General features: G+C 63.2%; 2 protein-coding genes across 8 annotated transcripts in view; one reads left to right on the top strand and one right to left on the bottom strand.

Annotated features, from left to right (window-relative positions):
* ESPN (espin) overlaps positions 1-10,167 on the top strand; it is a 30,097-nt gene extending 19,930 nt beyond the window's left edge. The window contains exons 8-15 of one of the 4 annotated variants that reach the window (XM_028108344.2): positions 482-643; positions 734-926; positions 2,458-2,484; positions 3,613-3,758; positions 3,841-4,104; positions 8,559-8,638; positions 8,737-8,748; positions 9,849-10,167. In XM_028108344.2, coding sequence (XP_027964145.1) covers positions 482-643; positions 734-926; positions 2,458-2,484; positions 3,613-3,758; positions 3,841-4,104; positions 8,559-8,638; positions 8,737-8,748; positions 9,849-9,996 — 1,032 coding nt within the window. In that variant the 3' untranslated portion in view covers positions 9,997-10,167. Of the gene's footprint in view, positions 1-481; positions 927-2,457; positions 2,485-3,612; positions 3,759-3,840; positions 4,105-5,836; positions 7,698-8,558; positions 8,639-8,736; positions 8,749-9,848 lie in introns of those variants that run through there. The other 3 variants (XM_028108345.2, XM_028108343.2, XM_088022626.1) reach the window with 3 other exon arrangements.
* Positions 9,156-16,026, bottom strand: TNFRSF25 (TNF receptor superfamily member 25). 4 transcript variants are annotated; one of them, XM_028108346.2, is made up of 11 exons: positions 15,542-16,026; positions 15,323-15,447; positions 14,644-14,764; positions 14,324-14,458; positions 13,793-13,960; positions 13,630-13,708; positions 12,844-12,899; positions 12,640-12,747; positions 12,440-12,474; positions 11,787-11,967; positions 9,156-11,565 (listed from the first exon to the last, which is right to left on the bottom strand). In XM_028108346.2, exons 1-11 carry the CDS (start codon positions 15,690-15,692, stop codon positions 11,243-11,245), a joined length of 1,482 nt encoding a protein of 493 aa, XP_027964147.2. In that variant the 5' UTR covers positions 15,693-16,026; the 3' UTR covers positions 9,156-11,242. The 4 variants fall into 4 exon arrangements, with proteins under 4 accessions (XP_027964147.2, XP_027964148.2, XP_027964149.2 ...); XM_028108347.2 differs by having other exon boundaries at positions 9,156-11,541; XM_028108348.2 differs by having other exon boundaries at positions 14,644-14,683.
* Between the last annotated feature and the right edge of the window lie 21 nt (positions 16,027-16,047).

Raw genomic sequence — 16,047 nt, 5'->3', positions numbered from 1 at the left:
CCTGGGCAAGCAGGAGCTTAACAGGACAAGGGCTCTGAGGGGGGCTCCCTCGCTGGGGTCCCCGAAAGAGAGGGTTCGGCAGAGACGTGGGGACGCGCCCGACGGTCGGGTGGCCAGGGGTGGGGTGAGCCTGAGGCCTTAGCGCTGGCTAAGCCGCGAGCTGCCCCTTCTCCGGCTCCCCCTGGCGACTGGGCTGGGTCAACCCGCCCCTGGTCCCGCCCCTTCTAGCTTCAGTGGGGGCCCTTGGGGCCCTTGGCCCGCGCCCAGAACCCCTCCCTGTAGGGCCGACCGAGCCTGCCTTTCCCCAGGACCCTCGCCCCATCTCCGCTCTGAGAACAGGAGGGTCTGGGAACCCGGTTGGCTGCACCCCTTCGACGGCCGCTGGCCAGGAGCCCCGGGAATGTGAAGGGCTGGGGGAGGGCGGGGCGTGAGAGGCAGCAAGGACCAGTCCCCGAAGCCCCGCCACCGCTGTCTTCCGCAGCTGAGCTGCCGGGACGGCCGCAACGCGCTGAGGAGGCAGGACTCCGGCCGCAAGCCCCGCGCCTTCAGCAAGCAGCCCAGCACGGGGGACTACTACCGGCAGCTGGGCCGCTGTCCCGGGGAGCCGCTGGCCGCAGGCCGGAGCATGGCGCACAGCGAGGAGGTGCGTGCCTGCCAGCCCGCGCCCGCCGGCCGCCCGGGACCCCGCCTGGCCTCCCGCGCCTCACTCGCTAGCCCCTCCGCTCCCCCGCAGGCGGCGCTGCTCCCCGGGAACCACGTGCATAACGGCTGCGCCGCGGACCTCAAGGCGTCCAGGGAGCTGCCCCCGCCGCCGCCGCCGCCACCCCTGCCGGAGGCCCTTAGCTCGCCGCCGCCTGCTCCGCCTCTGCCCTTCGAGGGCGCTGGCCCTGGCTGCGGGCAGCGTCGCTCCTCCTCGTCCACTGGCAGTGAGTGGGGGCGGGTTGAGGGGCGGGGGGCGGCGCTAGCCCTGAAGGGGCGGGAAACCTAGACCTCGCTCCCTTCCCAGTGGCGACGGCCCCAGCGCTGACTCCTCCCCCTCGTTCTTCCTGCTGCAGCCCCCAGCCCAATGAGGACCCTAAGGGAAGCCTCTGAGTTGCTTTAGTGTGAGCCCAGGCAAGTCCCCTTCCCTCTCTGGGCCCACGTCCCATCCAGCAGGGAAGGCCTCCCAGCTCTGGTGTCTGGTGTTTCCAATGAGCTGGTGCTCACAGGAAACTCTGAGAAGCAGAACTAGTTTCAGGGAGGCAGGGCTGTTGGCCAAGTTTCTTCCTGCCCCATGTCTATCCTACGTCTCTCTTCTGCTCCTCACTTCTTTCTCTTGTTCTTCCAAGCTAGCTACAGCCTGAGCTCTTCTCAGATGTTTCAGGGACTCTTCCCAGCCAGATACCCCCAGAGGCTCCAGGCCAGCTAGGACCTGGTTCTGGGGACAAGGCCAGTGACCCATCACGCTCTGCCCCTTCCTTCCTGATGACCCCCCCCACCTTCTTCTTTTTTTTAAGATTTTATTTATTTGAGAGAGAGAGAATGAGAGAGAGAGAGCAGGAGAGGGGGGAAGGTCAGAGGGAGAAGCAGACTCCCTGTTGAGCAGGGAGCCCGATGCGGGACCCGATCCCGGGACTCCAGGATCATGACCCGAGCCGAAGGCAGTCGCTTAACCAACTGAGCCACCCAGGCGCCCCCACCTTCTTTTTAAGGTATAGACTGGTGTATACCTTAGACTGGGCTTCTGTAACGTGGGTCAGACTCCTGCATGCCAGGGCTCCTGTAAGGCCCAGGAGGTGGTGCCTGGGTGCTGATGCTCCCGCCCAAGCCTGGGAGGAGGAGGGTTGCCCAGCCACTCAGTGCAGGGACCATGTTTAGTGACACCAACGAAAGTGTCATCTCCCTAACTAGGAGTGCAAGGGTATAATAGGGTCCAGAATAGGACCAGCCCGGGCTCCCTAGGGTACCTGTGGAGCCTCAGCCCCTGCAGACCAGAGCCCATGGTAGCATGCTCACCACCACCTGAGCCTCCAGAATGGCCCGTAGCTCTGGGGTTAGCTTTTTCCATCTGGAGCAAGGCTGAAGCTAGGAACAGAAGAAAAATAGACTCCGGGCTTCTCCAGACACCCCTTCTCAGCAGAACCTGGGCTGGGTGCCCTATCCCAACCCAATGCCAAGATTGAGGCCCTTGCTAGGGGGGCCAGGGCCACTGGCAGCCCTACCCAATCCTCATGGACCAGTAATGGCCGGAACTGGGCGGACCACCCTTGTGGAGCCCCAGAGCACGCTGAGCCAAGGTCAGATGACCTGGAAAATTCCTTCTTTCCTCTCCCCTCTCCTCTGCACATCTCCCTCCCCTCTTCCTGCCCTCCCTTCTCTTGCTGTCCCCCCCCCCGCACCCTCCCCCGCAGTCCTAGCCTCAACCCGGCCCCCTCCCCCTCCTAACTTCGCTGTCACTTCTCTCCTCTCTGTCCCTAGAAGTGAGAGTCCTGAGGCACAGGAAGAGTGAGTAGCTAGCTGCGTGTGTGGCTCCTGGCTGAGGTGCAGGGTGGGGAACAAGGCACGCTCAGGGGAATCAAGGCCGAAGGACCTGGGACCTTAAAAAGGGCAGGGCCAGGGGCCAGCAGGCCGGGGGTCCTCCACACTACAGCCACATTCCTCCTTCCACTGCACCCACATGCACACCCATGAATTCTGCCCGGGGCTGTTTTGCCTAAATAAATGGACCTGTTGCCGGTGCCTGCCTGGCACCTTTTCCTTTTACCTCTCCTGCTTCTCGCTCAGGAATCCCCAGCCCCGGGGAACCTAAGAGTCCCCTGTTGGCCTGTTTTGTTGCCCTCACCCAGCCCTCACCCCTCCTCAGTCTCTAAAGACAGCCCTTCCCAAACCCCAGTCACCTCTACTAGCCCTGTCAGAAAATGCAAACTCCGTGCACTGGGTATTTGCATGTTTTTCACCCGGCCCTTCTTCCTGGGGGCCTTCACCCCATATCCTTAGTAAGGGCTCCACTTTCCTAGGTCCCCCAGAGCTGAGCAGCGCTTTGCCATAAGTGTGCTACGGGCTTGCAACCAGTGTGTCAGCGCGTGTGTCTGTCTGTGGGTATGGGGGCTGGGGAGGGGACTGGCTGGGTTCTGGCATCCAGGGTTCTGAGTCCATATAGCCATGGAGGCCCCAGGCGACTCAGTCCAAGGGTCACTGAGTTTTGCTGATGCAGAGAGGGCTGGAGGAAGACTCCACCCCGGCAGGGCCGAGCCAGGGAACCCAGGACAAAGGTCGGGTGGCTGGCCCCCAGGTAGTGTCTTGGAGCTGGTCAGTCAGTGTCCTGGACAGAGACATTCGCTGGAGTCCCCAGGGTCGGCCCAAGAGCCAGCATGTACTCCCGGGGGCCTCCAGGCGGGGCCCCCACACCCCGTGAGTAGGGCCGGGAGGATGGTGTCCCCCCCCAAGGCTGCGAGTGGGGAACTCCCCTCTGGGGTCCGCGAGAGCCGCCCAGGGGACCTGGGACCTGGAGAGCTGCCATCTGGGGCCCTGGCCCCTCCTAACTTCTGGAGGAGGCAGCAGAGGGTCAGATGGGGGGCAGCGGGGACGCAAGCCCCGGCCCCGGCCAGCTCCGCCTCTCCTGCCTCCGTGCAGGCACCAAGTCTTTCAACATGATGTCCCCAACGGGGGACAACTCCGAGCTACTGGCCGAGATCAAGGCGGGCAAGAGTCTGAAGCCGACGCCGCAGAGCAAGGGGCTGACCACAGTGTTCTCGGGCAGCGGGCAGCCGATCTCCCAGGTAGGCGGCCCGCCAGGCACTCCTGCTCCCGTTCCCCTCACCCCTGCCCGCCAGGCCCTCAGTGTCGCTGCTTCTCCCCCAGGCCGACTCGCCGCTGCCTCAGCCGTCGCCGGCGCCTTCACGGGCCCGCAGCCCCACTCCGCCGGCCGCGGGGCCGCAGCCTCTGCTCAATGGCAGCATGGCGCTGGCGCCGCCCACCCCCCCGGCGCCAGGTGTGCAGCTCGACGTGGAGGCGCTCATCCCCACGCACGACGAGCAGGGCCGTCCCATCCCGGAGTGGAAGCGGCAGGTGATGGTGCGGAAACTGCAGCTGAAGATGCAGGAGGAGGAGGAACAGAGGCGGAAGGTGGGCTGGGTGGTCTACACCCCAGAGGGCCCAAGGGTCTGTACCTGGGCCCTCGGCCCATTCCCCAAATCACCCCGCAGCCTACCGGTCCCTTCCACTTCAGGTGGCTCCCATTACCTCCGGGGGGGGGGGGAAGCAGGCTTCCACGACCTCCCTGACCTGGGACTGTCCCCAGTCTCCACCCCTACCCCCCCCCGCCCCCCGGCATCCCGTCTTTTAGCGAGATGGCAAAGTTCATCAAATTCTAATGTACTTCCAGTCACCTGGGATCTTGTAAAAATGCCTGTTCTGATTCAGGAACTCTGGGTGGGGCTGAGATTCTGTGCTTCTAGGAAGCTCCTGGGTGAGGCTGACCACACTAGTCCAGGGACCACACTCGGAGTAGCCAACAGGCTTTGGGTTGGAGTCGGCCTGGCCTGGGTCCTTCCCCTGCATTGCCACTTTCCAGCCACGGATACTGAGCCTCATCTAGCCTAAGATATTTTCTTATCTGTCAGATGACTGATCATCACTGGCTGGCAGGATGGTTTGCCACTGACCCGCTCAACACATGTTCCTGGGTTCTGTGTATGTGACACACACTGTTGTAGCCTCTGGGGATTCACGATGAACCTTTCAGGGCTGCGAAGAGAGGAGGGGTGGCAGGGGATCAACCAACAAGCAAACACAGCACCTTAGTAAAGCCATAAATGCCCCCAAGAATACGAAACAAGGTAATGCGAGAGCCTGAGTGAGCAGGGAGGCCAGTAACTGGGCTGTTACAACACAGTGGCACTGTGATGGGGCCTGCAGCGGACTGGGACTGCCCTAGGCCCACCATCGTATTTGGGCTGGGGGCAGCGTTAGGGAAGGAGGAAGTGATGTCCAAGGTGGACTTGGGAGATGAGCAAGAGGTGGACTGGGAAGAGCGGGGCAAAGAGCAAGCAGGCTCCGAGGCTGTATTAGGAGAGGGGTGGAGATGGAGAGGTCAGTGCGGGTCAGATCACCAAGGCCTGGACTTGAAGAAAATGGACTTTCTCCTGCAGCAGTCGGGAGCCTAGGAGAGGGGTTACCTGAGGAAGTGGCCTCATCCTATTTGCGGGGAAAGGATTGTAGTGGGTCAAGATGAACTGGGAGGCCTGTGAGGATGAGGACAGCCCCCCCCCACCCCCCGCCAGGGCTGGAGAAGCCCCGCACTCAAGTGAGGAACGAACGAAACTGTCCGAAGTTCCTGGGGAGCCTATTCCTCGTGCGGGGACTAGGAGTGAAAGCCGTGGCCAGGCAGCTGGTTTAGCAGGGGCAGCGTGCACAGGGAGGGCTTGGGCTGCAGGGGGCGCTGAGAAGGGGTCATCGGTCTGGGCGAGGCCTCGCGGGGATGCGGACCTGAGACGGGGTGGGAAAGAGCAGCCTTGCGTCGCAGCTTAGCGCCTTTTGCATGTTCCTTCGGTGGTGTAATGAGCAACCTAGCCAGGTGTGGAGACTCCATCTGCCTGCCCAGTCTCTGCAACGGCGCCCAACGAACCCCGCGAGCGACCAGAGAGGACACTGCCCAGCGCCCGGAGTAGCGGCCCGGGCCGAAGCCTCGCCCCAGTGTAATCACCTGCCGGCCGGGCTTGGCCCATCCCCGCCATCACAGCCCCGCGGAGCCATTACACCACCCGGGACATGCAAATGGCGCCCCCGGCGGCCGCTGCGGGAACCGGGCCAGAGGGAGACGCGCCTCCCTCCCCTCTCTTGTCTTCCCCCGCCTTAGCTGACCGCCGCCAGCTCGTGCTGCTACCCCCGCGAGGGCTGGAGGTACTCCAGCGCGCACAACGCCATCCTCGGGCCCTTCGGCGAGCTTATGACCGAAGCCGACATCCTCCGCATCGAGCAGCAAATCGAGAATCTGCAGGTGTTGCACAAGGCGCAGAAGCTGGAGGCGCGCCTGGAGCAGCTGGAGCTGGAGCTGGAGCAGCTGCTGCCGATCTCGGCCGCCCTTTCGGCGCCGCGCTTCACCGTCGATCCGCGCCGCATGCACGGCCGCGCGGCCAGCCTGCCTGCCTGGTGCAGCAAGATCTCCACGCTGCTCAAGAGCATGGCCACGCTGCTGGCCGCGCTGGGCGGCCGGCCTGCGCACCTGGCCGAGCTGCTGGCAGCCGACACGGGCCAGCCGCTGACACCGCTGCCCGACGCGCCCTGGCGGCCGGGCCCGCTCTGCCTCGGCCGCTTGCAGTCACTCAGCTGGTGCCGCGAGGCCGTGGCGCGCGAGATCCTCGAGTGCGGCGTCTCGGTGCAGCACCTCCGCGCCGTCTACGAGCGGCGCGCCCAGGGCTCGGCGCCCGCGCGCGACTCGCGCCGCAAGCTCTCCCTTCCTGCCAGCGCTTCCGGCCGAGAGCCCATCCTCGAGGAGGACTACGTGGCGGCCGGCGCCGGGGAGCCCAGCCACCCCGCCGCCAACGGCTTGCGGGCCGCGGGGGACTCCCTGGGCGCCGTGCGCCCGCCCGACGCGCCCGGCCACCAGGCGGCGCTGCCCGAGCCCGAGCAGCTGGCGCGCCGGCCGCCGCAGTCGACCGAGCTGCTAGGCGTCCAGGACTACATCAATATGCGCAAGGAGCGCATCGTCTACCTCTTCCTGGAGCACTGGCGCAAGTGGACCTTCCGCGGCCCCGGGCGCCACGCCCAGGCGCGCTTACGCAGACTGCTGCCGCGCGTGGTGGCCGCCGGCGCGGGCCCGGTCCCTGAGGCCGCCGACGGCCCCGACGGGCGGCTGCTGCGCCTGCTGAAGCAGCGGCAGGTGGTGGGCAAGCTGCTGGGCCACTGGCGGAGCCTGCTGCGGCAGGTGCCAGCACGCCCGCCGTGCGGCTCGGGCCTGGCGCACGGCCTGTACTGGCCCGAGCACTTCCTGCCGCCCCTCGACGGCGGCGCGCCCCCGCGCTACGACAGCCTCACGCTCGACCTCTTCATGCTCGGCTACTTCCAGCTGCTGGAGATGGGCCTGAGCCGTGAGGAGCGCAAGTTCCGCCACCTGCTGTGCTACGAGATGTTCGACCGGCTGGGCAGCCATCCGTGGGAGCTCATCCGCCTCTTCCACCGCGTGGTGCTCGAGCAGGTGGAGGCTGGCCGGCGCAGCTGGAGCGACGGCTTCGAGGACCTCAGGCGCCAGTTCTTTGGAGACAGCCCGGAGGCCGAGCCAGCTCGGGAAGATGAGGCCGTGAAGGAGCAAGAGGAGGAGAAAAGGGAAGAGGAGGAGGAGAGGGAGCCGGCGGAAAAGGTCGCTTCGGCTCAGACGGTGGACTGGCCAGAGGCGCAGCGCGAGGCCCCAGCTCCTGCGCCGCAGCCCCCGACCCCACCTCCTCCGGCCGCCCCTCCCCCCACATGGGACCCTCCTAGTTCCGAAGCCCCTGCCGAAGATCCCCTGGAGTTGGTATCTGAGATGGGCGAGTTCAGCAACGAGGACATCTGCCGCTACATTGACCGCAGCTTCTCCTTCTGGAAGGAGAAGGAGGCAGAGCTCTTTGACATCTGAGCAGCATTTGGAATTTCCCCTCAAGCATCTTAACCCGGGCCTGGATGCCTGTCTGACGCCCTCTGGAGGCCAGAAGCCGGCAGGAAGAACCCAGAAGCCAGCGGGGCGGCCTTGGAGAACTCAGAGTGCCCAGGAGGACCAGGCTGCCACAGCCTTTGCAGCCCCACCATGGCCAGATGTGGGGCGGTAGCCAGAATGGGCAGGGCAGGGCACAGGGCAAAACAGGTGTTCCCCTCTGGCCCTACAGTGTTGCCTGGCTCTGTGTTGGAGCCGGGTGGAAGCAGCAGCCCCTCCGAGTGAGGGACCGTGGGCCCGCCTTGGGGCAGTGTGGCGCTCCTCTCTTTGGTTTTTCACTGGAATTCACAGCTACTTCTTTGAGGTCAAGGGAGCCACGTGTGTAGTGTTCCGTGTGACGTGTTCTCCTCTGTAAACATCCAAGTAATAAAGCTGTTTGCTGTAAGCCGCCCGTGTTGGATGCGTGCCCCCCTCCTGCCAAGTCAGTGCAACCACACAGTTGTAGAGGTAGTGTCTGCTCTACTTGGGAATAGGACACACATGGGCCAGAAGGTTCTTCACACTGGAGGCCAGCTTGAGCCTCTCTGAACTGGCTGGATCTGTGGGGGCCCACATAGGGGTCTGCCCAGAGAGTCTGGGTCAGGGGCCTGGGGCCATCTGTCAGCTGTCCTCGTGGGGAAGCTCCTTCTCTGCTGCTCTCCTCCACCTTAGCTCTGATCTCTCTGGTGCCACCTGTAGGACACAGGGGGCCTGAGTTACAAAGGGGGCAGAGCCTGGGAGGCTCCCTTTAAGGGGACTGTGACCAGGTACCTTCATCTATGTGCCCCGTAGAAGGACATCTGTATCCCATTGTCCCTGACTGGTGCGGGTCCCCCGGGGTTGGGGGTGCACCCCTTCTGTCCCCCCACCTCCTCGCCCATGCTGGTCCTAAAGCTCTGTGCTTGTGTTTCAGGAGGAAGAGGAGGAGGCCCGGCTGGCCAGCATGCCTGCCTGGAGGCGAGACCTCCTGCGGAAGAAGCTAGAAGAGGAGAGGTGAGCTGGGGAACCAGAAGCTTCAGGGCCTGGTGGGACGTCTTGATCATGTCCCTGACGTGGTGGCACAAGATAATGCTATCTCTTTTTCCTTCTAGGGAGCAGAAGCGGTGAGTGTGGGACTGGGCCCGACCTGCCACCCCTCCCCAGCCTAGGCACCGTGCTTTTTGCCCCTTCGTCCAGCCCCATTTGAGCACATCCCCTGTCACTCTGGTCTGCAGCACAACCTCTCTGCTTCCAACGATACCACCAGCCTCCTCTCCCCCCAGTAACTGAGCCCCTGCCTCGAAGTCTACATCTTATGCCCTAACAGTCTTGTTCCCAATTACCCAGGCCCCGTCTCCCGTTAACCTGGCCTTCAGTTAACCCAACCTCGGTGTCAATAACCTTGATCTCTTGTCCCTCAAAACATAGTTTCTGCCCCAGTAATCTAGACCAGTGCTGACAGAAGTATAATGCGAGCCACTATGTAATGTTAGATTCTCTAGTAGCCACCTTGAAAAAATAAAAAGAGAGGTGAACTTAACATACATATTTTATTTAACCCAATATATCAAAATATTATTTCAATACATAATCAGTATAAAAGTTATTAATGAGATCTTTTTACACTTCTTTTTAAAAAACAAAGTCTTTGAGATGCCATGTGCATTTCACCCCCACAGTGCATCTCACTCTGACATCTCAGATGCTCAGTGGCCACACGTACTTAGTGGCTTCCTTGTCAGGCATGTAGATCTAGCCCCTATCTTATAATAACTGTTCCTAATTACCCACCACTGCCTCTCAGTAGTGTGGTCCCTCTGATCTTGGCAGCCCAACCCCAGTACTGCCAAATTCATCCCCTCCTCAACCTCTGCCACACCCCTGACCCAGCACCACTGTTTCCGGTAATTCCCCAGCCAGCAATAATTCAGCCACAGCCTCTCACTCACCCAGCTCGTGTGTGTGCCCCAGTGACTCCAGTCTGCCCTCAACCAAGCCCCTCTGGCCCCCCACCAGCCCTGCTCTTGTGCCTCCTGACTCAACCCCAGTCCCCTAGCCCTTCTGCCCCTGGAACTCATTGCCCTGGCCACCAATAATTAGCCCCTCTGTCCTCAGCAACCCAGCCCCTGACCTCCGTAACGCATTCCTTGCCACCCGTGAGCCCCTCACGGTGCCTGGCCCACCCTCACACTTGCCCGCGGTTCTGCCCCCACACCATGCCCAGGAAAGAAGAGGAGCGACAGAAGCAGGAGGAGATGCAGCGAGAGAAAGAGCAGTCGGAGAAGCTGCGGACGCTGGGCTACGACGAGACCAAGCTGGCGCCCTGGCAGCGACAGATCATCCTGAAGAAGGGGGACATCGCTAAGTACTAATGCCGCCCTCCTGCTCGCAGCCTCGTGAGCTCGAGGGACCCCAGCCTTCGCCCCGGCCTGCCAGGCCCCGGGCGGAATGGCTGGGAGCCACGCTGCCTTCCCCTCCCGCGCTGGAACCCCTCCCCGACCCCGCTCCGGCCCCCGCAGCCCCAGCCCGGGGCGACGCTGGAGCGCGCCCGCCGCCGCAGTCGCCCAGAGAAAGTGCCCAAGCGAGCTGTTGACGCAGAAAGATGCTGCTTATTTGCATGCCTATTTACATATATTTGCATACTCGCTGAAGGTCGCGCAGAGCTCTCCCTGACCCCGTGGGTGGCGGCTTTTGTTTCTCTGCTGGGCTCGCGCAACCGGCTGCAGTCCCCTCCCCCGCACCCCGAAACCCGCGTGGCTAGCGCATCCTGGGCGGAGGCAGGCCCCGCGCTCCGGGAAGGGGTTTTCCTCCCGTCCTGACCCAGATCTGTGCCCTGCCCGCCCAGGCCGCATTTCCTATCCCCGCCGAGGGCTTCCTCTCAGTCGTTTGTTTACCAGAAGCGATGAAAACAGCAACCTGCCCGTCGGGACGGAGCTGCAGCTCCGGGGGCCCATCCTCTGCCCTCCCCCGTTCCGTGAAGTCTGCCCACTCAGGCCCCACGCTGCCCGGACTCTTCCGCGGCGCCGGTGTAGAGAGTGGGGGGCGGGCGGCCGTGCACTTGTGTCTCCACCTGCTTCCTCCCCGTCCCCCCCCATCCCGCACCCCCATTAAAGCTCTCTCAGCCGCCGGGGCCGACGTTCACTCTCTCCCGCGATCGCCACGACTTCCGCTCCCTTCCGGGGTAACTGGGGCACGGCCGAGCGGGAGGGGCAGCCTGGGAGCCAAGGGCCACACTGGCCTCCACCGTGGGTCCCCGACCCTGGGGTGACAAGACTTCCGGCCCCCCTTTCGACGGCCCCAGGAAACCAAGCCCGGGCCACTTAACACCACAGCCTCGCGGAAACACCAAGCAGTAGCTCTTCTTCACAGATTTAATACCAAGGCCTCACGGAGCTCAGGCCCAGAAACTGCTGAGCGGTCTCCTGCCCCCTCCCGATATCCGTCCACGCTTCTTTGCCCCACCCAGAAGCCTGGGGGCGCGCAGCGGGGAGGGCGGCCGGCGCTGCTACGCAGGGCCGTGCCAGGAGCTTAATAAGTGACATAAGATGTCTACACGCATAAGTAACCGTACTTAGGGCTTCTGCAGGGGCCGCCGGAGGCGGCGGCGGGGGCCCTGCGTCACGGGCCGCGCTGCAGGCGGCTGCGCAGGTCCTCGGCGCAGCCGTCCAGCCCCATGCGCTCCAGCGCCGCGTAGACGGCGCCCAGGCCCGCGGGCTGCTGCTGACGCCAGCGCTTGAGCATCTCGTACTGCTGGTCGCGGAAGCGGCCGACCTCCACCTCCACGGCCTCGATCTCCGCCTCGCGCAGGCCCAGGGTGCGCACGAATTCCTTCCAGCGCCGCGCCGGCACCGCGTCCATCACGTCGTAGAGCTGCGAGCCGGGCTGGAGCGTGGCGCCCGCCGAGCCTGCAGGGGGCGCTGGCGAAAGCGGCGGCGGCGGGCCTGAGGGCGGGCCAGTGGGGAGTGCGAACTGCGGCCTAGAGGCGCGGACCGGGGTGGGGCCAGGGGAGGGGGCAGGCGGGAACCCCGGGCAGGGCCGGCCAGGGAGAGGTCCACCTGATTAGCTCGGGATGGGAAGTGGGCAGGTGGTGCCTCAGGAAACTAGTACTCATGTGGGACTCAGGAGGATGGGGTCCAGGCCTCAGGCCAGTGAGGTCTCTTACCAAGAGCTCTGCTGTGCCGCTGGTCCCAGGACCATGCCACCTCCGGGCAGGGCACCTCCTGGGTCTGGGGGGAGCCAGGGGTCCAGCCGTTGCCTACCAACTGGACGGTGTGGACCTTCTCACTACTGCTGAGTGGCGCTAGAAGGGTGTGGGTGCTGTCCCTGGGTGAGAGGTGGGTGGCCTAGAAGCCAAGAGAAGCCGCAGGTCAGCCCAACTGGCCTAGGAAGGGGTCTCTGGCCTGGAGCGGCCATTCCCTGGCTCAGTCAGCAAACATTCTCCAAGGCTGCCGCCTGCAGTCAGCCATAACCTTCCGCTGTGGCCCAGAAGAACTATTTCTTCTGCCTGGAATACCCTGCCCTTGCTGCCCTGCTCTTGTTCCCCCAACCCTGTCGGAGGCCTGGCCATGGCGGCACTTATCCCACAGAACCTGTCTGGACCCCAGCAGATTGAGAGCCACTTAGGGACAGGTGCTGTGCTGCTCTCAGTCATTCAGAACTCAGTGAACTCACGGTGTTCATTAGGTCTACTCTGTGCCAGCCCCATGCCACACACTGGGAATCACAAGTTATCATAAGGCCCAACCCCTCAGCTCCAGAACGCTGAGGCCTGGGTGCTTGCTCACTCTCTTCCCGGAACATTACTTATACGCTCACCTGTAGGGGAGTCAGGGCCTCCGTCCCAGCTTCATCTGCCAGGAGACAAAGAGCATCACATCAGCAACCAGGCAAGACTCCTAGACTGGGCGCTGGTCCACCTCCTGTTGTGTTCCCCTATACCACCCCGGCCCCCAGCACTTTGCATCAGGGGTGAGTGGGCTTACCCCTGAAACATGTGCGCGTGCGCCTGTACTCACTAGCAACCGTGGGCTTGCAAGTCTGGCAGCGATGGTAAGTGTAGGTCAGCATAGCACCAAGCAGGAGTGGGACCACCAGGCCAGCCAGGAGCACCTGGACCCAAAACACTGAGAGAACAGCCGGTGAGGGGTGGGTTGTAGCCCCGCCCCCAATCTCCCCTTGGCCCGACCCAGCAATCCTCAAATTCCCAGCACACCACCTACTCTGCCTCCAGCCACAAATAGTCACACAGGGCTCAGGACAGCTCCCGAGGGTGCTCCTGCAAGGAGAGGGGATGGGGAGGGAGATGAGGGAGAACCCATCAGGAGGGGCTACCCATCTTCTCTGTCCTGGAGGCCCTTCCCTCCCCAGGCCTCTTCCCTGGGAGCCACACTACCCAGGAATGTTCCCAAAGTACTGCTGAAATTTCAGTTGTGTCCCCAGGAACAATAGCGACAACCACTATTTATGGTGTTTCTTGTAAACTAGATTGAGGGTCACTAGAATGTCAGCTCCATGAGGACAGGGGTTTGCCTACTTTGTTCCCTGTTGTATCCCCAGCATCTAGAACATCTCTGGAAAATGGCAGATGCTTAATACACACTTGGCTGAGCAGACAAGTGGATAAAGTGCTTTACCCCTTCCTCTTAGCCCTGGGGAGAACCAACTAAATATCGCCATGTTCACATGGGGAAGCCACAGATCAGAGAGGCGAAGTAACTTGCCCAAGATCTCCCAGAGAACAAGTGGCAGATCTTGAGTCTCAGCCCAAGGTTTGAACGTGACTTTCTATAAATTGACAAATCCTATGCTTCTCTAATATCTACAGCTGGAAAGATGACTATAGGAAAGTCTGACAGAGAGTGAAGATACGCCCCCTATTTATCCGTCCTAAGGTGACTGGAGATTTCCCTCTAGCATCCAAGGACCAAGCTCCCTCCCCCTTCCCTGAGGTCCCCATTCTGCTCCCAGCCTCCCTTTCCCTGTCCCGGGAGCAGCCAGGAAGTTACGTGGGGCAGGGCATGCAGCTGTTGCCATATTCGTAGAAGCCAGGCAGGCAGGTCCCACAGTCGGTATCTCTGGCAGAACCTGCAGTCCAGGAGATGGCTTGTGGGTCACGAAGGGAGAGAGGGAGTTGGGGGGGGGTAGGTAGCCCAGAATGGGGGTACTCACAGGGCACCCGTGTGTGGCGGTGCAGGGCCCTGCAGTCTGAGCATGGGTGGCAGCGGAAGGGTGAGCTGATCTTGCAAGACTTGACCAAGCACTCTGGGAACCAGCCTGGCTCACAGCCACAGTGGGTGTCTGCCACCGTTGAGCAGTTCGTCAGGGCCACCTGGGAGACTGGCCAGAGTGTTCAGGGAGATGGGGAGAATGCAGGCCATCAGGGCCAGAGGCCCCCATGGGGACTAGGGGCAGATCCCCTGGAAAATGGAGATGGGGACAGACCAGACACAGGGCAACCCCCAAAGGGAGAGAAGCATGGAGAGCGCCACAGATCAAAGGCTGAGGCATATACAGGGATAGGAGGGTCATCAGGGAGAGAGGGGGCAAAGGCATCTTAGGGCAGGATCGGGGGGAGGGCCTGGCACACGTGGGCACAGGGCTGTCACACCCAGAGGTTAAGCCCAAGTAGCCCCCTCCTTCAGAAATACCCTGGCCATGGCCTGTCCTCAAGAGCGCCCCACTGAGCGCTAGGCCCCTCACCCTCCTCATCACAGGCCTGGCAGCGGGTACAGCGGGTCTCATGATGGTTGTCCCTGGCCAGGAAGGTGCCCCGGGGGCACGGAAGGCAGGTGGCGGTTCCGCAAGGCTTTGGGCAGGGGGCCTTCAGGTAGTGCCCTGTGGAAACCAGACCCGGGTCAGACAGTCAAAGAGGGTTCCCACTCTCCCCTCTCTTCCTTCCTATCTCTGGCTCCCTATTTCCCCCACCCCAGCTTCCTCTGTCTCCTGACCCCGCCTGACCCCATCTCCCTCTGTCTGCCCTCACTTTCCCCCACACCCCTCCCACCCGTTCAGCGGCTCACCTGCTGGACAGCCCTTGCAACAGAACAGACCGTTCCTCTTCTGGAAATTGTAGGCACAGTCACACTTAGGACCGGGAGTGCTGTGCTGGCCCTGGGTGCCCGGCAGCACAAGGAGCAGGACCTGGAGGACGGGCGCTGCTGGCTCCAGCAGGGCTCCCCGCGCAGGGCCCCTCCCTGCCCCATCTGCCCCGCTTCAGCGGCGGGGGGGGGCGCCTGCTTGCTCTCAGAGCGGCCCGCTCCTCGGGTTCTTGAGTAGAGGAGGTGCCCACAGACGTGGGGTAAGCGGAGCTTCCCTCCCACCGTGCGCGGACCAGGCTTGGGAGAAGCAGAGCAGAGGTCTCCGGCCAGCTCCTCTCACACGTTTCCCCTCCGCCAGGGCACCGGCACAGGCTCAGGCAGTCCCATCCCCACTCGTGCTTTCTGTACGGTGGGGGACCCAGAGCTTTCCCTGCCTGGGGCCCCTAGACCCCTCTGGCCCCTGGGCGGGGGTTTCCTCTCAGCGGAAGGGCCCCGCCTGGCTGAGCCTCTAACTAGCTGAGTTTCTTAAGTCGAAGGGGGAGGTGGGGTGGGGCTGCCACGCTTCCCAAGGAAGTTGGGCCCCTTCATTCACAGCGCGGAGACCGGCGCCCAAGGTCAGGCTCCAGGCCATCCACCCCCCCCCCGCCGTGCTCCCACTCACCGCAGCCGCCACTGCCGTGTAGCCCCCCAGCCGCAACTCCATGGCTCTCGGCGCCTTGCTGGGCCCTCCGACGGCAGGCGACAGGCATGCGCCAGCCAGGGGCTTCCCCGCTCTGCCCGCCTGCTCTGCCCCAAACCGCGCAGAGGAGCCTGCCTCAGGGGAGGGGGTCAGGGCGGGGCCCCCAGCCCACGCAGCCTGCCCCTGTGCACCTGAGCTCACCTGAGGCGGCCCGGGGACAGCAAGGTGTACACAGGACACAGCTGCATCCAGGTCCCCACACCTGGGTCCTAGCCGCAACCCTGAGACTACCACTTCCAGGTGAAGGGACTTCCCTCCTTCGGGCCTCAGCCCTCAGCCCTCCCTCAGCCATGAGGGGTTGGGCCAGAACTACACAGGAGGGAGACCCAGCCTCCCCAGATACTACCTGGGTGTGGGTACGGGGCCCTCCGCTGGAGGGGGATTCTAGGGGGCATTCTCCCTAGAACCGGAGACACACCGCCTACCCCGGCATAAGCTTATGGGGACTGCCCCCAGGGCGGGGCCCTCTGAGGCACCTCGTGGGAGGGAGCACTTCATGGGGGGTCTAGGGTGGACCTCGGGGCTGAGGCAGGGGGTGAGGTTGATCTTGAGGTGCTGCTCTGGTCACCTCTGCCCCGTTAATTCACTAAGGCTCTTCCACAGTCTCCTCCAGTGGTGCCCTCCCACAGACGGAGAGGGACAGGAGC

Source organism: Eumetopias jubatus, unplaced genomic scaffold (genome assembly GCF_037043125.1).
Source record: "Eumetopias jubatus isolate StellerSeaLion01/CBP00866 unplaced genomic scaffold, mEumJub1_p1.0 scaffold_4, whole genome shotgun sequence".
NCBI classification, from domain to species: domain Eukaryota; kingdom Metazoa; phylum Chordata; class Mammalia; order Carnivora; family Otariidae; genus Eumetopias; species Eumetopias jubatus.
Note: the sequence above shows the minus strand (reverse complement) of the source record. Positions and strands in the feature narration are given on the sequence as shown.